The sequence below is a fragment of the Mesoplodon densirostris genome, chromosome 7 (assembly GCF_025265405.1).
Source record: "Mesoplodon densirostris isolate mMesDen1 chromosome 7, mMesDen1 primary haplotype, whole genome shotgun sequence".
Classification (NCBI taxonomy): domain Eukaryota; kingdom Metazoa; phylum Chordata; class Mammalia; order Artiodactyla; family Ziphiidae; genus Mesoplodon; species Mesoplodon densirostris.
Genome location: NC_082667.1, coordinates 73,095,824 through 73,121,113, shown reverse-complemented (window position 1 = coordinate 73,121,113; position 25,290 = coordinate 73,095,824). Strand labels below are relative to the sequence as shown.

Sequence of the window (25,290 nt, the reverse complement as noted above, 5' to 3'; positions counted from 1 at the left end):
CTGCGGCCTACAGGGGTCGCTGCGGTACAGGTGGTCCAGTTCGCGGATTTCGCCCCCCTTCAAAATCCTGCCCCCAACCCTAGCGAAAGCCGGAGCCACCGCGGTATAAATTAGCGTCTTTATTGCGAACACCTGAGCGAGCGCCCGCGGCTCGCCCGCCTGCCGTATAAACATACAAAGTCCCTGTCGCACCGCACACCATGCCTCAGAGATAAATACAGCCCTAGGGGCTCCTGCTCTGGCAAAGCAACTCTTATTTACAGGAATAGATTACAAAAGTATTACAAAAAGTGGTCCTGAACCGGGGGAGGGGGTGGGAGCGGTTACCTTTACAGCTGTTACACTTGGCAAGGGAGCGGCGGGAAAGAGCCGACGTCCCGAGGGCTCCCGAAAAGAGAGGCTACGCTCCTTTAAGCATCCGGGGTGTCCGGAGGCGGGGCTTAGGTCTGCGTGGGTCCCACCCCCCATGGGGGAGGGGGCGAGGAAGAGGAAGGGCCTGGGCCCTCAAGGGTCAGCTCTGGCCCACGGAGTAACATCAAACGGCCATCGCAGCGGGTCTCAGGGAAGGGTGCTGCGTGGCAAAAAAGGACCATGTCCTTGCCCTGGGGTGCGGAAACACACATCAGTTCCCCCGCCTCTCACACCTCGGGAGGGGTCGCTTCTAAAGCGCTGTTGGGAGGGGAGTTGGCATTTAAGCTCAATCCTTTGGGCGCGAGGGACCCTAAGGGCACCATCCCTCGGGCCCGAGGGCAGCGGCACCCCCCGAAGTGGCCGCCCAACCCCTCAGAGCACCTGGTAGATCGGGTTGGGGTTCGCGCCCGCTGGGCACTGGGGGGCGGTGTCGGGGGAAGGGGTGGGGCTGCCGCGCTCGACCTCGCTCCCGGCGGCCGCCTCTTGCGGGCCTGGAGACGACGCCGGCGGCGCGTCGGCCAGCAGAAGAGCGGGCGCGGCGGGGCTCTCGGTGGAGATGCGCTCCACGATGCTGGACAGGCAGTCGAGGCTCGACACCGCAGCACTCTTCCCGGGCCGGGGTTCTGCGCGGGGAGGGGTAGATTAGTATGCAGAGGTGGAGCCGCAGACAAGTCTCCTACCTCTGGGCTCAGTGATTTGGGGCAGACAGGAAACTGAGGATGGGCCAGATTCGAGAGGATCCCGCGAAATTTCAGGGTGAAAAAGGAGGGAAGTACATGCTTAGTATTTCATTCCCTGTACCATCTCCCAGGATGGAGGCGAGGAGGTCCTAGGTAAAGAGAAGCCAGGGCAGCTCAAAAGGGAATGTGGGAAGGAGGCGCGAATACGCACCGTTGGGCGCCTCGCTGTAGTAGGTGCCTTCGTAGCAGTTCCGCCGCCGGGCACCTCTCGGGGGGCCGCTGTAGTCCATCTGCAAACGGCAAGGGCTACCGAGTCAGGCCCGGGAACCGCGCGGGGCCGGAGCATCACTCCCTGCAGCCGCCCCCTCTCCAACTCCTTAAGTCTCAGCCACGAGAGTTCCGGGCCCGGATCTGGCCGGGTTGGGGAGTAAGTGTGGGCAGGGGCTGTCTGCAGCATGCCGGGCCAAATAGAGGGCAGACAGTCACCTAGGAGCACAAATCTGCATGGGATAAGCGGAGAAAACGACACGATCTTCGTGTCGGCCCAGCAGTGTTCTAATAGCGCCCCCAATCAGGTGGATCGCATCCGTCCCGTGCACCCCCCAAAGCACTAGGCCACCCCAGTGACAGCTGCCTGGGGCACCGGGGGTCCACTCCTGGGAAGGTTCCCCGCCCAACACTCACACCAGAGGGTCCGCTACCCGCCCTCGGAAACACATTCCTGATATACCAAGAGCTGCGCTCACTTCTCTAGCCCAGCGTCCTGGCCTTACCATGCCGTCGGAGCAATTGGAGCGCGGACTGGACGCGTCCGAGTCGCCGCTGTAGTGCTCGCCGCCGCGGCCTGGGGGCAAAGGGCCAGGCGCGTAAAAGGCAGCGGCAGCACCAGGGGGCGCGGCGTCCTGGTCGCGAAGCAGCGCCTGCAGACCTTCGATATAGCGGATGGCGTTGCGCAGGATCTCCACCTTGGGCAGCCGCTGGTTTGGGTTGCTAGACGTGCAGCGCTTGAGCGTCTCGAAGGCCTCGTTGACTTTGCTCAGGCGGCGCCGCTCGCGCATGGTAGCGGCCTTGCGGCGGTCCGCGTTAGTGGTCTTGCGTTTGCACGCCTTGCAGGCCCACAGTAGACAGCGGCCCGCCTGGTGGTGCCCGCTGGGCGCGCGCACATGCTCATCCTCGCGCGCGCCCGGCACCGGGTGCGCGGCCGCAGGGAAGTGCGAGTGTTCCTCGGGCTTCAGGAGCGCGCCCACGTGCACGAGGCGCGGATCCAGGTCCTCGAAGAAGCGCAGGTCCGGGGAGTCGAAACACGGGTCATCATAGAAGTCGTCCGCTGTTGCAAAGTTGCAGAGAGAGCCGTCGGGGCCCGTCAAGTCTACGTCGCGGATCGGCGGCGAAAGCAGCTCCATATCCCGGCGAGGGGGCGGCGCAGTCCTGGCTTTGCCCAATCCCGGCGGCAGGGGTTGCCAGAAACTTTCTGCGGCTCCGGAGCACCGGCAGTGCGATAGCAAAGTACTGAGGGTCTGAATGTACACCCAGCTGTCCCCCACCCTGCCCTGTCCTGTCCCGCCTGACCGACGGACGGCGTGGAGAGCAGCGGCAGCGCCCTGGGACTTCCCCACCCCTACCTTCAAGCCAGGCTCCCGGGGCTATTTATCCCGTAGTAGCCTAAGGGCCCCCGAGCCCTAGCCGGCGGCTAGGGGCGGGGGCGCCCGAGGCCAATAGGAATAGAGCGGGGAGGAGCTTGGGATCCCCTGGGTGGCAGTAGGGACCAGAGACTGGCCAGCCCCCTACCCCTTGACGCTTCCGCGCGCGCACTCCGGCCCCTCCCCAGGCAGAGAGACAAGCAGAGGCTGGCAGCCCAACGCGGCAGCACTTGGCTCCCGGGCACACTCTCCAAATGTCTCCAACACCGGCCTCCTCGTGTGTCCGCGGGGAACACTGGCCGCGCGCTCACCTTTGAACTGACTTTGGGGTCCCCTCAGTCCGCTGATTTGTGGGTGACCAAGGAGCAGGATAAGGGTAGAAATCAGATCGGGAGAGATTTGCAAAGAGACACATGGCAGTAAGGCAGAGACACACTCAAAGCTGAGATAGTGAGATGGTGAGCGGTAAACCCAAGAGGCTGAGACATTCAGAGAGCAGAACGCTAGAGAGTCAGAGGCAGAGAAGCGAGGAACAAGACTCAGAGAGTCCAAGTGGGGAAACCTGAGACTGAACGTGGCGGTTGTATCCCTTGGCCAGTTCCTGCCCCCGGAGTCAGTCAGAGGGTCGCGGGCCCAGCCCGTCTCTGGTAGCTTGGAAACCCAGCTGCATCTCTATAGGAGTCGATGATTGCTGCTAAAGCTTCGTTCCAATCTCTCCAAACTCAGGTCCTGTCCCAGCCTGGAGGGAGGGAAGCCAACTCTTGTGCAATTCAACCTGCGCGCTTCCTCAGCGGGGTGTCCGGTGCGGGTCTAGGCCAAGATGTCTCTTCAGCTGGGAAGAAAAGTCCGTCTGCTTGGGGCTTGCCTCCACCTTTCGCACAGTGCTGCGCCGGGGAAGTCCATTGTGCAAAGGCCTCCAACGCCTAGAAGGCCTGAGAACCCCACTTCAGGGTGGAGTCTTTGAGAGTGGAGTTTGCGGACCAATGAATTTAACCCCACAGTTTCCCGTGTATTTTTGTGGAAGTCACATCTCCTTCTGAACCTCAGTTTCCCCACTTTGTAAATTTGAGGATATTCATAGCGATCTCTTAGAGAAGAGGTCCCCCAACATTTTTGGCACCAGGGACCGGTTTCGTGGAAGACAATTTTTCCAAGGAGTGGTGGGGTGGGCGGGGTCAGGCGGTAATTCGAGCGATGGGGAGTGATGGGGAGCGGCAGATGAAGCTTGGCTCGCTAGCCCGCCACTCACCTCCTGCTGTGCGGCCACGGTCCTAACAGGCCACCAACCGGCGCCGGTCCACGGCCTGGGGATTAGGGACCCCTGTGAGTGATTGCGGTGGTGGTGAGAATCTAAAGAGACCAAAGATGCAGAAGCCCTCAGTCCGAGGTGCACAGTTATTCTGCTTCTGTTGCTGCGGCCTTCTCAGCTGTAGGTAGGGCACTAAGCCCTGACAGGAGCCCATGTAGTCTTAGGGCTGGGCTCCTGTGAAGGCCACAGCTGCATTTCTCCCCAGCAGACCCACTGGAGAGACTGGGAATTGAAGGAGGAGGCAGCCACCCATGGGACTCTGGCTCCCCCACAAGCCCTGGGGTGGGCCCCCTCCCCACTCCCATAGGGTGGCTCAGCCTCTTCCTGAAACTGCAGTCCACACCTTCCTCTCAGCATTCAGGCTAGAGATTTCCCTTGGACCAGACAACCCTACTGGGATCTCTCCTCCTGGAGCCCACAGGTATAAGCAAGAATGATCTTTGTCCTTTTCCCACTAACTTCTGAAAGCTGTCCTAACTGACCCTCTGGGCCCTGTGGAGTCACTCCTTCCCTTCTCTTTTGGAGCCCTGTCTTCTTCACTTCTCTGCCACTTGTGGTAGTGCTGAAGGTCTCCCTTTAGGAAGTGTTCACCCCTCCATAACACCATCCTCATTTATTCATCAACACACATCATGGAGTGTCCACTATGTGCTAGATACTGGTCTAGGTGTTGGGGATACAGCAGTGAACAACACCAAGACCCTGCTCTCATGGTGCTTACTTTGTAGGGTAGGGTGACAGATAATAAACAAATAAGCAAGGAAGTATATGATGTCAGGAGCTTATAAGTTCTATGAAGAAAACGAAAGCAAGACAAGGAAACAAAGTGATGAAGATATTCCATTATGTGGAGTGGTCAAGGAAGACCTCTCTAGCCTGATTCCATTTGGGCAGAGACCAGAATGAAGGGAGGGCAGGAGCAGATATCTGGAGTCAGATAGAGGAAAGAGCAAGTGCAAAGGTCCTGGGGCAGGACTGTTTGTCAGCTTTAAAGTGCAGCAAGGAGGCTGGTATGTCTGGAGCAGAATGATTAAGTGGGAGAGTGGTAAGAGATGAGGTCAGAAAGAAAGCAAAGGATTTGTATTCTGAGATGGAAAGCCACCAGGGGCTTGAACAGAAGAGAAGAATCTCACCATCTGACTTACATTTTAACAGGCGCATGCTGGTTATGGAGAGCAAAGACACAGCAGGGAGACCAATTAGGAGGCTATTGAAATAATCCAAGTGAGTGGTGATGGTGGTTTAGATCTGGGCGGCAGCAGTGGACGTGGTGAAAAGTGGTTGGATTCCAGATATGTTTTGAAGATGGAACCCACAAGATTTATTTGTGATTGGAGGTAGGCAAGAGACAAAAGAGGAATTAAGGATGACTCCTGGAAGAATGGAGTTGGGGAAGAGAGGGTTTGTGGATGGCAGACCCAGAGTCCAGGTTGGCACAAAATGTGAAATGCATTTTCAGCATCCAGGTAGAGAGGTCAAGTAGGCAGGGGATTTATGAGGCTGGAGTTCCAAAGGGGAGGTCTGGGCATGTGGAAGTCCTGACCACTCAACTTCTAAGACATCTCTCGAGTCTCTCCATCCCCACCGTCACCATCCTGGCCTACACTGCCGCACTGCTGGCCTGGAAGCCCACCATAGCCTCCTAGCTCCTCTCCTCACTTTCACTCTTGTCCCAGTAGAATCCATTCACTACACAGCAACATCCCTCTCTACAACTGCATCTGGAACCAAGATCCCCTTTGATCATTCCATGCTAGCCTGGTTTCCTTTCCTGTCTTCTGACACTCTGAGTACAATCCTGCCTTGGTGCCTTTTACTTGCTGCTTTTCTGCCAGGCTCTTCCCAAGATTGGCTGCTTTTCATATATCAGGTCTCAGCTCAAACTTGCCTCCTTGAGACGACTCTGACCATCCTCTCTATAGTAGCTGGGTCACATCACCCTGCTCATTTCCTTCTTAGCACAATCACTCTTTAATTATCTTCTTTATTAGTTTGTACATCGATTGACGTAGCCCCAAGAAGTCAGGGATGCTTTGTTCACCATGGCATTTCCAAAAACCATCACAGCGGCTGTCACATAGTAGGATCTTGATAAATGTCAAAGGAATGAATGGGTGGCCTCATGGCCTTTGAATCTCTCTGCATATATTTGAACTTCTTGAAAAGTGTTATTAATGAGGATGTTTGTATTTTTTCTAAACTGGATAGTCGCATACATGATTAGACATACATGCTGGGTCACATTTGTTCTTCCCAGGCAAGACTCAGGCCCATCTGCCTGGAGCATGATCTTTTATGTTGATCAAATATATATGGCCTGCTGCAATATTGTCATAGCATACTATAGAAAGATTTGGTGCTTATTATAACCTTGAGTCTTTTCCTTTGACTTACACTCACAATGAGGAATGTGAATAGTTGTTATATTACTAATTTATTTTGACACAAATATTTCTTCCCCCTTGTTCAAGTCTCAGCAGAATGCCTGGCACATAGTAGGCACTCAATAAATATTTCTTGGATGAATGAATCAATCAAACTCTTTAATTGAAGAGTACCCTGAGATTTCCAGGTGAGCTCTTCAAGTCGCTTATCCATGCAAATCTAGATTCTTCTCAAACCCGAGCAAGCAAAGAAAACACAGACATATATTGGATTCTGAGACTTAAATGATTACAACTTCGCTTTGTGTGTTTTGCATTCATGAAAACCACCTCAGGGCTGTCATCAAGGTGCCTTTACAATAAGTAAATGTGATATGTTCGAACTTACCAAACACATTTAATATTTTATCACTTGAGGCTTAGAAGTCTAAACTGCTTTGACAGTTTTTAACTTGATTTGTAGCTTTATCTTCTTTGGTAATTAGGAAACATGATTTTAAAATGCATACACACTCTGGTCGTATGAGGTCACTTTTATATTATCCTTCCAAGTGGGATTTTGTTTGCTGCAAGGCTTCTGCTGCTTGAAGAGTTTGGGAATCGCTGAACTCGGGGACCTTTACAGACTTCTCTAGGGCTGGGCCCCATGCTTGCCTGGGGTCACTCTCTTGGTCGTGCCGCCACCTCTTTTGGGAAAGATTGGCCAACACCAGCATCCCATCCCTGTCGCCAAAAGATCAGAGAGAAGTGTGTCCACCCCTGGACCTGGGACCATTTAGTCCTAGTGATGCCTTGGGGGCAGGGAGGGAAAAGGACGTCAATTTTGGAAGCAGAAAGAGTCCAAGCTCTTATATTGTAGAGTTTAGTCGAGGATGCCCCTCGGAGTCACAGGTGCTGGCCTTGTCTTGGGAGAGGCCAATGGCAATGGACTGAAGGACCTACGGTGGGCGTCCCCCAGCACCTCTCCTTCCATCTCAAAGCTGAGAAGAGGGGCGGGCTGGGTGATCTGGGGCAGGGCACACCTCACCCGGGGCTTTGGTTCTCATCTTCACAATGAGGGGCTCCTTTGGCAGCAGGGAGGGAGGGAGGGCTCCTTTCTCTCTTCACCCCTTCCAGTCCTCCTTCCTCGGTTCCCTTGGCCTGCCTGCCTGGGGCTATAAATGGAGAGCTGGCCTCTGGGCAGGAATGCAGGCCTGCCTGGGCCCCACAGAGTTGCGCCCTCAGGGAGCGGCCGGCCCCAGGGCTCCCGGCAGCCTATATATATATATATATATATATATATATATATATATAGCCTCTGGAAACCCAATCCAGCCTGCACCTGCCCCGGTCTTCAAACACCCTGCCCTTGCCCAGGCTGGACCTGTGGTCTCTTCCCCCACGGTTGGCACAGGCTACATATATAGCTGGGGGATGGGCCAGAGAGTGAAAATAGGAGAGGGCCAGGTGGGGCAGGGCCAACCCCGGGTCCCCTCTCTGTCTCCAGACTTTCCCTTCCTGCCCCTGGATCCACCTCGAACACCCGCTTCTGTCTCTACCAACCTTGCTCCTTGGGAAACTGCCTGCCAGCTGGATATTGGTCCTGCCCTGGGGCCAGTCTGGGTTGGTCAGGAGGATAATTGACGCGGTCCTAGATTCAGGGTCAGGGTCCCAGAGATTCTCCACAATGGCCATACTTCCCACTTTGGGGTACTCCCCAGCCTCCCACATACAAGCAGGGCTTGGGAGTCCAGTGGATGAACTGGGAGCTGGAGAAAAGGGGTCCATGTGGAGGAGGAATGGGACAGGGAGACAACAAATGGCACATGTACCCCCGCGCCTGTGGGCTGCGTGGGGTGGTGTGTGCACTGTGGGGACGCGTGCCCAGTCCTATGATTCGTTCACTCATTCAGCAAATATTTATGCAGCTCACGTTCTGCACCAGGTGCCAGAAATATAGCAGAAAACAGAACAGTCAACGTTCCCTGCCCTTGTGGAGTTGACATTCTAACAGGTAAGACTGACAGTAAACAATAAACATACTAACCAGTAAATTATGGAGTACGTTAGGAGGCAGAGTGATATTAAAAGCAGAGCGGGGTGAGTGGAAGTGGGGCACCAGGGCAGAACTAAACCGAGTGGTCAGGTTGACACAGTGACATTTGAGCAAAGAGGTAAAAGAAGCTTGGGAGCCAGCCACGTGCCCATCTGGGGAAGAACGTTCCCGGCAGAGAGAACAGATCATCATTGAACACCTTGCCTGGGACAATGCCTCCACCAGGACCAGGGGATTCTAAGGGGGATGAGATGGGCATGGCTCCTGCTGTCCTAGGAGCCCTTGGTCTGAATGTCCAGCACTGCGTGGGCTGGCTGAGGGCATGGGGGTGGCGTGAGACAGGGCTGGAGGATGGCTTGGATGGGTGACCTGTGAGCACAGGGTGAGGTAAGGATGCAATGCTTCGTGCACATAGAAACGTGAGTACAATGCATTGTGTGCCCAGGGGGCGGGCAGGGAGCATGGGAGGTGCCGGGGGGTGGGGGGGCGTGGAGCTCGGCATCACGGGAAGGGAAACCCTCGCAGGCTGCACAGCTTTTCCCCCTGCCCGGCCCTTCACTCAGGTGCCATGTGCTACTCACTGCACACACACCTCGGTCTCTGGGCAAACCTCCCACCTCCAGGTTCCTCTCCAGGCCCTGAGAAGCCAGGCGAGGGAAATTAGCAGTAGCCCAAACTGTTTGGCCGAGGCCCACTTTAAGAACCACTGATGCCTGGCTTCTGGAAAGGACTGAGGATTTCATTCATCCAGTCTCTCCCCTTCAAGCTTATCCTTTATGTAATTAAAGCCTTTCTCTGCTTCAGAGGTCTCTGTGGACCCAGATTCCGAGAGTCTGAAGAACAAACTCACTCTAGTTTACTAAACTGCACAGATAAAGTGCCAATAGCTTAATGACTAGAGGTGCTAAGGAAGACAGGGTTCAGGAAGGTGCCAATTATTCATCCAGCCCAAGGGCATTAGATTGTTGCGGGGAGGAGAACTTCATGAAAGAAGAGTTCACCACCTCCACTGAACAAACTCTAAAAAAATATTAAAAAAAAAAACAAGAACGCAAGTTTAACTTGCAGCATGAGGGATTTAAGTCAGACACAAGAAATAATATTACCAAAGTGTTGCGTCTCCTCCAAGAGCATGTTGTCCTTGAGCTAAGATGGCATGGAGGCAGCAGAAGGAGGAGGAGGGGGCCTCTCCAAGTCGCCCTCCACTCTATGCACGTAAGGATTTGTGAAACTCCGGATGTCCTCTGTCTCCTCTGCATATGACAGCCCGCAGGTGCTTGTACCGATGGGCCAGTGTGCGGGGCCGAAAAGGCACATCTCCTTGGAAGGAGAGTTTGCCCTCACTCCCATCCCTCTATGTGCCCGTGGGCACGCCTCACACTGCTCACCTCACACACCGAGGACGTCTGTCACACTGCGTGTCCTTCACACCCCATGGGCCTCTCACACTCCGTGGACACCTCACATAGCCATATACCTCATACACAGGACCTATCTTCCACACTGTGCACGCTTCTCACAACACGTCCTCCTCACACCCATTACACATCATATACGACGTACACGTACCTCGTATATGGATACTTCGCACTGCCCCATGTATACCTCGCACACGTGTATACCTTACACACCATGCACACCAACCTTACAGGACACTCCCGTGTGCCACACTGCTCATATTCTGGGTCAGGTACATCTATACCTTCATCCCAGTATGAAAACTCGCCTCCATGTATGTGCCTGGACGTCCCCTGCTCCACCCAGAAAAAAGATACTAAGGGGGCATATTGGCTGTGGCATCCATCTTTTTCTTGCAGCTTCTAGTTTGAAAGCTGAATCTTCCTGCCTAGAGGTCAAGCCTCCCTGTAAGGGCTGAAGGAGAAGCAGCTCTGGGCTGAGGGAGAGCTAGTGATGGGGGCCTGGTGATGGGTACGGCGCATGTGGCAGGATCCAGTGGGCAGCTGTGGGGCCTGGAGACGGGCCTCAGCTCCCCACCCCTCTCCTGTTGCCTCCTTTCTGCCTAATCAGTCCACCTGCCAGCCTGGGGGGCTCCAAGGAACTGGGATTAAGACACACACAGCCGTTGGGCTCCAGGGACAGACACCAGCTGCTCCCCCCGGCAGCTGCCCCATCCACACGCCTCTGAAGGGAGGTTGGATGCCTTGGGGAGGCCTGATTCTCTCCCCCAAACCTGCCCACCCCTGGCCAGTGGCACCCAGGACGGGGGTTTTCTGGCAGAGAGACAGAAAACAGAGAGCCTCATGACTGGTAGCCAGGCTGCTCAGTACATCTGTCATCTGCTTCTGTCCTACTTCCTGTTCTGCCACCTCCATGAAGCCCTCCTAGATTGCTGCTTCCCCTTTGGTTTGGGAAAGTGATTTATGGCCCATGTGCCCCAACAGGCCTACCCTCCCTCCATTCCTCAAGTGTTCCATAGCATCCATTCTGGTTGCAGTTTCCAAGCTAGGCACTGCAGAAGGATCTAAGGCAGATTCAGACAGGGCCTCTGGCCTCTGGGATTTCCATCTAGTGGGGAGAGGAAAACCCACGAATGAATCATCAAAACACCCAGATGGAACAGCAAACTCTCCTGTGGATACCTGTGAAGATTTCCACAAGGAGGATGTGTTGGGATCCTTCTTCTTGGGGTGTTGGAGGATGAGCCGAAGTGCCCAGTGGGAGAACTGGAGGGAAAGGCATTCCAGGCTTAGAGAACAGCCCGAGCAAAGGCCCGGAAGTGTGACAACATGCCAGAGGATGTCCCCGTGCAGCTGATACTATCTGGGGTTCCTCTGGTCATTTGGGATCTGTGGTCTCAGACCACCCCCAGAGGGGTAAACGGGCCCTGAGGTCTGAGGTGAAGCCCACTAGTTTCCCAGGCAAGACATCGGGTTAAGTCAAGGGTAGAAGGTGGTATGAGAAGGGAGTGCAGTCAGGGGGAGGACAGCGACCTTGTACAGCAGAGAGAGACTGGACTGGAGCCCAAAGACCAGGGTGTTCACAGCACTGGCTGCCCACTGCTGTGTGGCCCGCCCCGAATCCTTCCACACCCGTTCCTGGGGCTCACTTTCTAGACACAAGGAGGACAGAGGCATTGTACTCCTGGCTCTATTCCCATGCAGGAAGGGGTCTTGCTGGGGGTCCCTGGCCTCCCCACCTCCCTCTAGGTCCCCCCTTCTTGGCATGGAGGGGTGAGGCCTGTCCTTTGACCTGTCCGCCTGGCCCAGCACAGGGCTGGGGTGAGTGAAATGGAAACCTGAGTGAGGCTGGGGCTCAGCATGGTTGCAGAAGCCTGTTCCTCAGGCTGCAAAGGCAGTTAACTTGGAGGTCCCCACTCCAAGGAACGCTGGAGAACCACGGATGTCACAGTCTCTGGCTTCTCCTGCAGATGCGGCACAACCTCTGTCAGGTCTGGTCTGAGCTTGGCCTTGGGGAATATGGCGCTGCTCTTGTCTGACACAGAGACTGGGTCACTGGTGCCCAGGGCTGTGTTCCCAGTGTTTCCACTGGACTTGGGGGTCAGGTTGACCAGGACTCAGATGCTGGCTCTGCCCCTCACTTCCCTTGGGTAAGTCACTTCCGCTCTCTGGGTCTCGCCCATCCCAGCTGTAAAATGTGACTAGTCCTAGCGCCAATCGCAAAGGATTGTAAGGGACCAATATGCCAAGGCATGTGGTGTCCTTGAGCGGTGCCTGTCTCATGGTGCTTGGTAGGGGCTTCGGAATTATTCCTGCCTGGCGTGCTCTCCTTTTGGATGGAAACTATGAGTAAGCAGTGGGTGGGATGAGGATGGGGCAGTGGGGACCTGGCCTGGTTATTCTGAGCTCTGAACCTTCTGGAGCTGGGGGCCCCGGCGGGTGCAGGGATGCTGGAAGTGTGGGTAACCGTGTAGCCCGTGAAGCACTGTCTGCAGCAGTGGGCGTCGCCGCCTCCCCTGCGCGCACGGGCAGCCTGCCAGTCGCCCCCAAACAAAGCCTGGTCCAGGGGCAGCAGAGCAGACTGATGACAGATGCAGAGAGGCTGGTGCGGGCCGGGTAGGGTTGTGGGAGAGGCCCGAGGAGGCAGCTCTGAGGAAGGCATATCCCCAGAGAAGGCTGCGGCCCAGCAGAGCTTCCGTCTCAGTGGCCGGTGTCCTGCCCCACCCCACCACTAGCGACCACACTCATCCCTGCCGTAGAGTGTAGAAATCTGAGGCCCAGGGTTCTAAGCACCTTGTCCAGGGCTCACATATACTTAGCTGTGGAGGCTCTGGGATGGGAACTCTGGTCTCTTAGCTCTGCATATCTGGCCAGCTCTTGGAAGCTCTTGAAATGGATTTGATGGCTTCTCGTGGCCCATTTATATGCAGAATTCTCTGAATGGATAAGGATGAATTTGTCCCCGGTTCATGCCCTTGAAGCAGGAACACCTCCACGTGGTGGACGCAGGCACTCGGGGTCACCAGAGGCTGGCGCTGATTTGGTTTCTCTGTGGTCAAGAGGTGGCCACCTTTGCCCTGACATCTGACCTCTGACCCACCGAGCTCGGGACTCTTGGGTCTCACTGTTCCTCCTTAGCTATTTGGGGATGGGGTCTCAGAGTGGCTTGTCCCAGAACTAGGGAGAGACAGGGGAGGTGGGGAGAACATAGAGAGAAAGAGACATCTGGTCTCGGGGTCTTGCTGGGCCCATCAAACATGCTCCCTGTCCATTCGGCGCCTCCCCTGCCTCTTCTCCCCTTTCCAGCCAAACCTTTTATTTCAATTTTTTTGAAATTATGAATAATTTCAAACAGAGAAATAGACACAGTAACTTAATGAGCCTTGTTACCAGCTCCAACAACCATTAACCTATGTCCAAACCTGACCTGTTCACACACTGTCCCCTTCCGCCCCTTCTGTTATCTTGAAACAAATTTCAGGCATTATATCATTTCACTTGTATATATTTGATTATATATTTCTAAAAGATCAGAACTTTTGTTGCCATAAGCACAATACCAACAGCCTACTAAAAAAAATTGATAGTAATTCCTTTCTACCATCAAATATCCAAGCAGTAATCAAACTTCCAATGATCTCAGATATGTTTTTATTTGTTTGTTTGTTTGAATCATGATCCAAATTGGGCCTACACATTGTGATTGGTTAATCTTTTAAGCCCCTGTAAGTCTAAACATTTCTCCTCCGTATCTTTTTTCCTTTGCAATTTATTTATTCAAAAACAAAAACAAAAACTGGATTGTTGGGCTTCCCTGGTGGCACAGTGGTTGAGAGTCCACCTGCCGATGCAGGGGACACGGGTTTGTGCCCCGGTCCGGGAAGATCCCTCATGCCGCAGAGCGGCTAGGCCTGTGAGCCATGGCCGCTGAGCCTGCGCGTCCGGAGCCTGTGCTCCGCAATGGGAGAGGCCACAACACTGAGAGGCCTGCGTACCACAAAAAAAACCCCCAAAACTGTATTGTTTAGGGAATTCCCTGACAGTCCAGTGGTTAGGACTTGGCACTTTTCACTGTCGTGGCCCAGGTTTAATCCCTGGTCCAGGAGCTAAGATCCTGCAAGCTGTGTGGCGCACCCACAAAAACCAAACCAAACCAAACCAAACCAAACCAACACACAAAAAACAAAATAAAATGACCAAACAACAAAACAAACTGGGTTGCTTGTCCTGCAGAGTTTTCTACAGTCTGGAGTTTTCTGATTGCATCCCTATGGTGTGTTTTGTTTGTTTGTTTTGTTGTCATTGTTGTTTTGTACACTAATATAATCTTTAGCCTGAAACATGACCAAGTAGCAGAAGACTATATTTTCCAGATTCCCTTGCAGCTATCTGTGTCCATGTGAATAAGTTCTGGCCCATGGGGTATGAATGGAAGTAATTTGCAAGCAACTTCTTGTTTATGATGTGTCTTCTCCTTTCCTCCTCCTCATTGGTTGGAATATGGGTGAACAGCAGGAACTGGAGTAGTCATCTGTGTTAGACGGAATAAACAGCAGCCAAAGATGTCCATGTTCTAATCCCCAGAACCTGTGGATTACATGGCAAAAAGGACTTTGCCGATGTGATTAATTTAAAGATCTTGATGGGGAGATTATCCTGGATTACCTAGGTGAGCCCAATGTAATTACAAGAGTCCATTAAGGAAAAGAGGGAGGCATGAGGGTCAGAGTCAGAGAAGAAACTTGTGATTACAGAAGCAGAGGTCAGTGATGTGGCCATGAGCCAAGGAATAGAGGTAGCTTCTAGAATCTGGAAAAGCAAGGAAAGAATTCTCCTCTAGAGCCTTCAGAAAGAATGCTGCTCTGCCAACGTCTTGATCTTAGCTCTGTAAGACTCAGGGATCTTGTAAGATAATGAGTACATGTTGTTTTAAACCACAAAGTTTGTGGTAATTTATTTCAGTAGCAATAGGAAACTAATATAACCATTTTAGATCATGTGATGGAAGTTGTTTATTAAAGATCACGGAGCAGGGTTTCCCCGGTGGCGCAGTGGTTGAGAGTCCGCCTGCCGATGCAGGGGACACGGGTTCGTGCCCCGGTCCGGGAAGATCCCACATGCCATGGAGCGGCTGGGCCCGTGAGCCATGGCTGCTGAGCCTGCACGTCCAGAGCCTGTGCTCCGCAACGGGAGAGGCCACAACAGTGAGAGGCCCGTGTACCGCAAAAAAAAAAAAAAAAAGATCACAGAGCAACAAGATACAAAGAACCTGGGTCCCTAGTATTGTTAAGCTGCCATACAAGTCTTTGGCCACCTCCCTGGAATTTTATGTAAGAAAGAAATAAACTGTCTTTTTAGGTGTCTTTATTGTTACCTCAGCTTAACCTACATCCTAATTAATATGCATATCTAGTATATGTATCTGGCAATGACATGGGTTGTGAAAAATAAAATGTGTAACGCACATGGTAAGTGTGGTGGCTGAGATACGCCCAGGAAATTATGTGGACATAAACAAAGAAGATAAGAAATATTTGTTGAACCAAGCTATCTGTTGCTAGGTAAGCAAGGATAGTTTTCTTCATTCTGCAGTGGTGGCCAAGAGGTTGGTGACTCTCCCCCAGGCTAACAGATGGTGTGCCCCTGAGAGGGAAGCAGAGATTCTGGGGTAACCTTTAGAGAAGATGAAAAGTAAGAGCCACAGGAAGGGAAGCAGTGAAAGAGATGCTCTGGGAGTCAAGTTGCCTAGGTTGTACTCTTGACTCTGCCACTGACTGTGTGACTTTGGCAAGTTCCTTCATCTCTCTGAGCCTCACTCTCCACATATGAAAAGTGGAGATGTTCATTTACATCTGTCAAAGTGCTGGTGTGGATTTTAAGAGCTCGCATGAAAAGCGGATCCAAAGCTGGAAACATAGTAAGGGCTCAATAAACAGTGCTGTGTTTAAGGTCTCACCTGTCCACAGTTCAGTGGTGGGGCCCATCTACTGAATGTTAGAGAGATCCAACACCCCTCAGTCTCTGTGCATTGCCCGTATTTAAGCTGGGGTCTCTCACACACAGACTTCTAGAAGAGTTATAGCTGCCATTTAATAACCACGCCCAAGTAAGAGAGGAAGAAGTGAAGGGGGTCTGCCCTGCCTGCCCCCTCTTCTGTCACCTTCTTTTTTGTCCTACCTGAGGATGGAGACTTAACAGCCTAATAAGGAGGGCCTATCAGAAAATGTGTAGGATCCAGTTGTAATTCTGGTAAAAATGTTTCCCAAGGGCAACTCTCTGATGACACTTACCACTAATGGCTCTCAGGAAGAGGGACAGGTTTTTGTTTTTGTTTTTGTTTTATGGTATGCGGGCCTCTTGCTGTTGTGGCCTCTCCCGTTGTGGAGCACAGGCTCTGGACGCGCAGGCCCAGCGGCCATGGCTCACGGGCCCAGCCGCTCCGCGGCATGTGGGATCTTCCCAGACCGGGGCATGAACCCGTGTCCCCTGCATCGGCAGGCGGACTCTCAACCACTGCGCCACCAGGAAAGCCCAGAGGGACAGTTTTATCACTTGTTGCAGATGGTTCCTGTGTACTTAGCTCACTCATACATTCTTTCAACAAGCCATGCATTTTTACGTAGTGCCCAGCTCTGGAAGATGTAAAATTGAACAAGTCTTGGTCTTTTCCTTTAAGTCTCTTAATGTTCGAGGGAGGAAGGCCGATAGGGAAATATTTCCTGATCCCCGAGGGCAGAATGAAATTAGTGCCAGCTGGAGGGGACAATGGCAATCCTCGCACTGAATGAGAATGATGGGTGGCAGGTCATCAGGAAACAACTTTTTTTGTGGGAGAAGGGTCTTCCACAATCCCTTTATACCTGCTCTCTGGCATGATAGCTCTTTTCCTGATCCTGGATGAAAACCGGGGCACTCTCGTGACTTCTCTGGTCTGTTTAAGGTAATAAGAAGTCCTACTGTCATTTTAGGTTGTGATGCTGTGGAAGAATCTAAGATGTCCCTCAAGACTCCCCCTGTTCCCTCTGCCACGAACACATCCTTACTAATCTCTGAATTTGATTATTTTACCCTCATGAATAGGTTATGTTACATGGCACAGTTGACATTAAGATTGGGAGATTATTTGGGTAGCCTTGACCTAATCACACGAGCCCTTTAAATGCACAGAGTTTTCTCCAGCTTTTGGCAAAAGAAGAAGTCAGGGATTCAAAGCATGAGGAGGACTTGACACGCCGTTGTTGGCTTGAAGATGGAGTTGGCCATGTAGAAAGGACCTAAGAGAGAATTTTAGGAGCTGAGAATGACCCCTTTCCCCCCACCCAGCCAACAGCTAGCAAGCACACAGGGACCCGAGTCATAAAACCATAAGAAACTGGATTCTGCCAACAACTTGAGTGAGCTTGGACGTGGATTTTTCCCCAGAGCCTCCAGATGAGAACACAGCCTGCTGACACTTTAACTTCATCCTCCTGAGACCCTGAACAGAGAACCCAGCCATGCCACGCCAGACCCCTGACTGTAGAGCTCTAAGCTGATGACACCAAGACACCAAGAGTGAACCCTCACATCAACTATGGCCTCTGGGTAATTATGATGTGTCAGTGTAGGCTCACTGATGTAATACATGCACCACTCCCTGCAGGATGTTGTGTGGCATTGTGTTAAGCTGCTAAGTGTGTGGTAGTTATGGCAGCAATAGAAAACTAACACAAATACAATCTCAATTCAGAGATTACAATGTCCAGTCTCATGCAATGATCAAAACTCTGAAAAATGACTGAAGTGGAGGTTTTCTCCCCTGGTCTCCTGCTTGGGTCTCCTGTGGGTGGGAAATCCTCAGTCAATGAGACAAGCTACTGGAAGAAGAGGAGACAAGAGGGGCAGGGACATTGTTTTTTTTGTTTTGTTTTGTTTTTTTGGCCGCACCACGTGGCTTGTGGGATCTAGGTCCCTGACCAGCAATGGAAACTGGGCCCACAGCAGTGGAAGTGTGGAGTCCTAACCGCTGGACGGCCAGGGAATTCCCAGGGCTGTTCTTCTTTCACTGGTACTATTACAATATTCTGGTAGAAGTGCTCTCCAGGCTTAAAAGATGTTTTAAAACTCCCTCTTTCCATCTTGGATGTTTTCACGAGTCCTTTGGAGACCCTTCCTACCCTTGCTGCTGGGAACCTCTCACCCGCATCTCTGTTCCTCTGATCTCTCGCTCCTCTAGGATCTCAGTGGTCTACCTCCAGTTTTCTTCTGCTGAGACCCCACTGCTCTCCAGGTGGCCTCTAGGGCAAGTTCTAAGGCACCCCATAATGGTTCTTTCTTATGTGGCCCACATATAGTCCACAGGAACCCTTGCCCAGACACTTCTGGGAAGGCAGCCTTCAACTCTGCAACTCCAGGCCATTTGAGCCATCTTATCACTCTTTAGGTTTTGTATGCACGACTCAGATGTCAGCCTACTGTGTCCCCCAACTGCAGGGGAGACATGTTAAGATCCCCATGTGGTCTCCTTAAAGCCCCTCTTTCTTGACTTGAGGTAAAAAGGAAAGCATACCCCCATTCTACCCCATGGGGGAATCTTCATGGTCCCAAAAGCTCTCCCCAAAGGAAATCCTCCCTCAAACCCTCAGTGCCCTAAGATGACTGGTTCTCAGCCTCCTAGTTAGAAATGCTTGCATCTTAGTTTAGGATCTCACTCTGGAATGTGCCTCAGTGAGAACTTCCATAACATCTTCATTGCAAACAACCCAAAGTGGAGACCTAGAGAAGAACTAATGAATACTTCAGCTGGATTGGGGAGGAGGGGTGTGAGGAAGGTCTCAGAGAGATGGACTCTGAGTTAAACATAGCTGAACAGAGAGGGAAGAAAGAGCACTCTAAGCTGAAGGACCAGAATAGGCAAAGGCAGAGAGCTCTAAAAGGGCAAAGTTCTTAAGGGACACTCCGACAGAACAATAGAAAATTTATGATTTCTGGAATAAAACCTGAATTTGAATCCCAGACCTGCCACTTATGACTGTGTGTTTTTGGACAGACTACTTAACCACTTTGTGCTTCAGTTTCCTCACCTAAAAAATGGTGTACCAAAACTAGAAAGCAACCAAGGTGTCCTTCAGCAGGTGAATGGATGAACTGTGGTACATCCAGACAATGAAGTATTATTCAGCGCTAAGAAGAAATGAGCTGTCAAGCCATGAAAAGACATGGAGGAAACTTAAGTGCATATTGCTAAGGGAAAGAAGCCAATCTGAAAAAGCTACATACTATGTGATTCCAACTATATGATATCCTAGAAAGGGGAAAATTATGGAGACAGTAAAAAGATCAATGGTTGCCAGGGGTTATGGGGAAGGGAGAGATGAATAGGCAGAGAACAGGGTTTTTAAAGCAGTAAGACTATTCTGTTTGAAATTATAATGGTAGATACATGCCATTATACATTTGTCTAAACCCATAGAATGTAAGACTCCAAGAGTGAACCCTAATGTAAACTATGGCCTTTGGTTGATTAAGATGTGTCAATGAAGGTTCATTGGTGGTAACAAATGTACCAGTCTGTGCAGGATGTTGATAGTGGGGGAGACTGTATGTGTTGGGGGGACAGTGTGCAGACGGGAACTCTCTGTGCTTTCCACTCAATTTTGCTGTGAACCTAAAACTGCTTTAAAAAATAAAGTCTATTTTTTGAAAAAGGTGTGTATCTGTTACCTATTCCCATGATAATGCTTATATGTAATGATTCACCTCACAGTTCAGTGGCTTCAAACGATAAGCATCTATTTAGTTTATGAATCTGCAGTTTGGCTATTTAGATTGGGCTGTTCTGCGTTCAGCTGGGCTCAGTCACCTGTTGTGGCTGACTGGATCTTAGCTGCTCCAGGCCGGCCTTGACTGGGGTGACTGGGGCAACTCAGTTCTTCCACAGGTCTCTCATCATCCAGCAGGCTAGCTTGGGCATGTTTTCACAGTGATAGAAGTGGTGCAAAAGCGCAAGCAGAAGCACACAGCAATTTTTCAAACCTCTGCTTGAGTCATGTACGTTAATATCCCTTGGGGCCATGACAAGTTACCTGATTGAACCAAGAACTAAGGGAGGGAGAAATATGCCTCTTGATGTTAACAGCTGCAAAGTTACGTGACAATGGGCATGGACATAAGAGGAGTGAAGAATTGGGTCCATTAATGTAATCAGTCTACCACATGGGGACAATAGTGTGCCTCCCCCACAAAGATCAGATGTGGTCATATATGTGTTTACTATAGGTCATATATGTGTTTACTATAGGCCTGCCTGGCCCATGATTGGAACTTATAATAGCCTGGAATCTTAGGCTATTTCTGGGACTTGTCAGATAGACTAGAAGATATGGAGGATTGTGGAGACACAGCAGCAAGGGTAACACAAGATTTATGTTTTGCTCATTAGAGCTACCAGTGGGCCCCTGCATCATGTACCTGCTATGGCTGTTATCAAGTTTGGTCTTCAGTCATAACTACACAATGCCACTGGTTGGCAGACATTCGCTCATCACTTGTAGCATTCTGTTCATCTGAATAGACTCCTGTCAAATGAGAGGAGTCACTGAAAGCCTTTCAAACCATTAGCTTCCCTACTATTACAGGGACACAAGTCCCTGACAAATATAAATGGATTCTCCTGCCTTCGGAGCAACAATGATGATGATGATGATATCAATAATAATATTCATAGCTCCCACCTACTAAGTAGGCAAAACAGAATCTCATCTGATTCTTACATTAACTCACCAAAGTTAGTTGCTATTACTCAGTCCATTTTATAGATGAGGGAACTGAGGCTCAGAGAAGCTATTCAGCTAGCAAGTAGCAGAATTGGGACTTGAACTCGGCCGAGTCTTTACAACTCTGAAGCCAATAGTTTTAACTACTTCACTTTTTCTCCCTTAAAGATCTTGAATTTATTCTGCTCAAGTTAGAGGCCATTTGACATTTGTGTTACTTTTTGCGAGCCTGTTTCAGCCATTCCCCACAGACTTCATGTCACACTCTGACAAGGAACAGCAGCTCTGCAGCGAGGGTGTCATGGTTGAAGGGAATTTTTCCAGGTCTATACCCCCAATTGTAGGGCTTCCTCTCCTCGCTCCCAGAGTTACACTTGAAACCTCACCCTTCCCTTGGAGGCCAGTGCCTGCTAGTCATTCCTGGGGACAGCCTGAGGTCGTGGCCAAAGCCAAGGCATGGGGCTGGCCCTCCTCCCAGGGCCCCAACCTCTCATGGCTCGAATCGAGGAGTCAGTGAGGAACAGGACTCCGGGAGGGAAGACAAGGCCCCAAATATCAAGCTTGAGTTGGAGAAACCCGAGAAGGCCCCCGGAACAGCTGACCCTGGGCGCCACGTTTTGGAGGCGGCTTCCCCCTCCCCCAAACTGGCTGTGCTGTGAGTCACGGGTTTTAAGCTGAGCACTCTGGGAGATTAACCAGCTTTGTGACCAGCTGCTGGAGGAGGATACTTGGCCGAAAGAAGCAAGATAAAGTTACCCTCTCAGAAGTTTATAGGAAGGCCCATAAATGCCCCCAACTGCTTTGGGGCCCATGATCTGGGGCGCTTCTGGATGCTCCCCCTGCCCAGGCCCTCAGTGGCTGTACTCATCCCCCCACTCCTCACCCACCCTAATATGGCACCCATTGGGAATGCCTGCCACTTAGGGTTCCAAGAAGGGTCTTGGGCAATGGGCCTTCCTTCCCTGGATGACACACATTAGGAACAGAGCCTGGACTGGAGTCAGTGGGAAGGGCCTGGCTCCCTCCTGGCTCAGGCCCGGGCAGAGGCTGCTGGGAAATGCCTGGAACAGGATGGTGGGCCACTGGCACACAGGGCGAAATGAACAGGAAGGACCGTGTTGCATCATGGCCCCAGAATGCATCATGTTGAGGGCTTGCGAGGCTGAAAGGGAGCCCTGGGATGGGGAGTCAGGAGACCTGGGTTCTAGCCCAGCTCTGCTACTGATCCTCTGGCCTTAGTGTCCTCATTCACCAAAAGGAGGGCTGGTGTAGACAAGTTGTTTTCAAACAGTGGTCTCTGGAGTCCTGGGCCATTCAGTAGTGCTACAGAGTTACTACAAATGCTGGATTAGCATTTCAGGCCAGTAGGATTCTCCAGCTATCCTCATAACCCTTCCCCCCATTTCACATATTTGTATTCATCAAAATAACCTCATTTTTTTCACCAATTAATTCACCATTCAGTAAACAATTATTTATTGAGTGCCTACTATGTACCAGGCTCTGTTGTAGCTGATAGAGAAAAATAGTGTTCTTTACAGAAATAAGAATTATACATTTGAACTAATAAAATTAACTTATAACAACAAAATGGCACTTCCATCTGCTTTTCATATCTGAAGGTAGGATTCTGCTCCTAAAGAAGTTTGGAATGATCTCCTGAGTGCCTTCCCATCCACCTGACTCCATTCCCAAAGCCCTAAGCTGCCAGTTCCTTGGGGAAGACCCAGGAAGGGGTGAGGAGGGGCATTTTGGCCCCAGGGTAGCCATTGGTATGGGGCTTTCTCCACATGGTGGTGGAGGCACCGTCAGAGTGAAGCTCTGTCTGCCTCTGTACTGGGGCCTGAGGAGTATGTGGCCGGGGACTGTGCTGGTTGCAGCCCCTGCCCTGGATACAAAGATGGGGTGTCCACACTACTTCATATAAAATAGTAAACAACAAGGTCCTACTGTATAGCACAGGGACCTATATTCACTAGCTTGTAATAACCTATAACGGAAAAGAATCTAAAAAAGAATACATATATATATGAATCACTTTATTGTACACTAGAAACTAACACAACATTTTAAATCAACTATACTTCAATGAAAAAAAAAAGCAAAGATGGGGTGTCCAGGAAAGCTCCACCTGGCCCATCAACTTACCCACAGCCCTGCTGGTGCCACTACCAATGTCAGCCTCTGGCCAGGTGTTTTACACATAACCCCTTAATCCTGGAAGTTGGATATCTTAGCCATGTTTTACAGATGAGGAAATAGATGGACCCACTACAGGCCAGGCTAAGTGCTGGGGGTACAGCAGAGAATGGGAGAGAGCTCATTCTAGTCTAGTGGTAATATCTAGCACATATACTACCTACTATATGACGGGAACTTTTCCTGCATGAACTCCATCTGTTAACACCACCATACGATTATCTCTCCCATTTTATAGATGAGGAAACAGAGACAGAAAGATTAGTGTCCCAAGGTCATAGAGCAAGTAAAATAGAGCTGGGACTTGATGCCTAGCACTTGCTGTGCTAACAGCCAAAGCAACATCATCCCACTAGCATTCCTCGACACCTCCACCGGGGCAATCGAGAGGGAGCCCTCCCACAGGTCCCACCCTACTGTGGAAGGGCAGAGGTCTAACATAGTCACCACCCACGGTGAGGGGAGCAGCAGCCGGGGTCGGCACTGGGGGGCAAGGGCATGGAAAGATCTGGGTGGGAATGCCGGTTCTGCCTCTGACTAGTGAGGGGAATTTGGAAAGGGCATATGACCTCTCCGAATCACTACTGTGTGGTCAGAAAGATGGGGATGGTAACACCCACCTTTCGCGGTTGATTTAGGATTAAATAGTGTACCTACAGCGTCAGACACTGTGTAAAGCAGACAATAAGCAGGAAATGGTAACTGTTTTTATTAACAATACTAAGGAGGGGGCAGGGAGAAGGAGGAAGAGGAAGATTGTGGCACTTGTTTCTCTATGAGTCTGTTCTTGGCCAGAGGCTGACCCGCTGTGCCCAGCCCCTCTCTCCAGGCCCAAGTCTGTCCAGGCACCTGCTGTGGGTCCTGGCTTCCCCAGGCAGGGAAGGGCCAGGAGGGCAGATGAGGACAGCTCAGCGCAGCCCAGGATTGCTGGGGTGGGGGTAGGGCTGCTCCTGGCAGCTTGGTGCCTCCCTGGAAGGAGAGAGGACATGAGTGTACGTGGAGTGAGCCAGACTCTCCTGCCTGTTAGAAATGAAGACCCTAGCAGGCTCTGTCTAGGTGTTGGTGGGCAGGGGCAGGGTCCCTGGCTCTGCCTGCCCAGTGCCTCTGCTCAGTGACAATTCTCTGTCACTTACCATGTGTCCAGACCTGCCTCTGTTCTCAGGGAGCTCCTAACTCCAGGAGATGCAGATGATATTGGAATAGCCTAAGCCAGGTGTGACCCAAGGTTCTGCAAGGAGAGGGAAGAGTGGGCTGGGCTGGGGGTTCTACAGGGAAGGCTTCTCAGTGGAGGTGGCTCCTGAGCTTTAGGAAAGGGAGAGGCCTCCTTCTGGGAAGAGGGAACCACAGGTGCAAGGGCCCAGAGGCTTATCTATGGCATTCGATAAGAAGAATTTCCAATTCTAACTTTGTCCAGATCTGGTTATTTTGGTAGAAAATGGGCACGTTAAAGCAAGTCTGGGGGCCCTGAGCTAGGCTTGAGTTCAGGATGGGTTTGAGGGGGCAGACCTGAGTTTAGGGAGCCCCACTCAGCACCTGAGATTTGGGGCTGTACAGGATATATGGCTGAGACACTGCTGTGGGGAAACAGACAGCTTGAGGGAGGGGGTTGTTCCCCAAAGTCTACATCTGCAGAGGGGACTTGGGCAGCTGGCCCCCGGAAGGTGGGAGTTCTTCCTGATATTAAAGGTGCAGTCAGAATGGAGGCATCCCATAGAGTCTGTCCAGAGACTCTCAATCTCACAGTAGCCTTAAGGTCCTGGACAGTGACACACAGCCAACCTAAGGTGATAATAGGGACTGTCATATCAGAGAGACACCCCCAGTCAGAGCCCCAGTGACACCCTCACAAGGTGGCAATTGCTCACAGTGGCACACAGTCAAGTGGCCCCCACCTGACCCTCAAAGCCCCGACACACGCGGGTCACCTTCAAGACACTGCCCCTCGGCAGCCTCACTCCAGAGACCCTCTCAGACCCGCGCAGCCGGTGGCCATCAGCGACAGCCCAGGGCCCCCAGCGGCACACGTGCGTACTCCGCCCACAGCCCGCATACCCCCTCGCACATGCCGGCGCGGGCTAAAGAGTCCACAGCCCTTCTCGGCGGGAGGGAGCCAGTTGTCGGGCGGGGCCGCGCGGTCACACAGCATTAGCCCTGCGGCCGCCCCGCCAGGTGCGGCCACTGCCCCTAATCCCTGGCCCTGGCCCGCTAAGCCGGGCCTGAGCAACGCCACAGCTGGGGGCGGCCGGCCACGCGCCGCCCATCACCGCAGCCCCAGCCCGCCGCGGGGCCCCTCCCCACCCTCCACCCCTTTCGCACCTCCCCGGCCTTGCGCAAACTTCGCAGGCCTTCCGCTGCCGCTGACCTTGGGCTCCCACCCCCGTGGATCTCCTAGCCCCGCACTGCCCCGCCCCCAGATCCTCCCGCGGTCGGCCCATCAGCCTCCATCTGGGTCCTCAGGCT

The 25,290-nt window shown here is 52.0% G+C and overlaps 1 protein-coding gene across 1 annotated transcript; it reads right to left on the bottom strand.

Moving 5' to 3' along the window:
• Positions 1–783: 783 nt before the first annotated feature.
• Positions 784–2,494, bottom strand: MYOD1 (myogenic differentiation 1). The gene is made up of 3 exons (XM_060104917.1): positions 1,865–2,494; positions 1,303–1,381; positions 784–1,034 (listed from the first exon to the last, which is right to left on the bottom strand). Exons 1-3 carry the CDS (start codon positions 2,492–2,494, stop codon positions 784–786), a joined length of 960 nt encoding a protein of 319 aa, XP_059960900.1.
• Between the last annotated feature and the right edge of the window lie 22,796 nt (positions 2,495–25,290).

Excerpts from the sequence above, each read along its gene's own strand:
- MYOD1 (XM_060104917.1), bottom strand. The coding sequence starts at position 2,494 with ATGGAGCTGCTTTCGCCGCCGATCCGCGACGTAGACTTGACGGGCCCC. Across the intron at positions 1,382-1,864 it reads CCAATTGCTCCGACGGCATG|ATGGACTACAGCGGCCCCCC; the intron begins GTAAGGCCAGGA and ends TGCCGTTTGCAG. Across the intron at positions 1,035-1,302 it reads CTACAGCGAGGCGCCCAACG|AACCCCGGCCCGGGAAGAGT; the intron begins GTGCGTATTCGC and ends CTCCCCGCGCAG.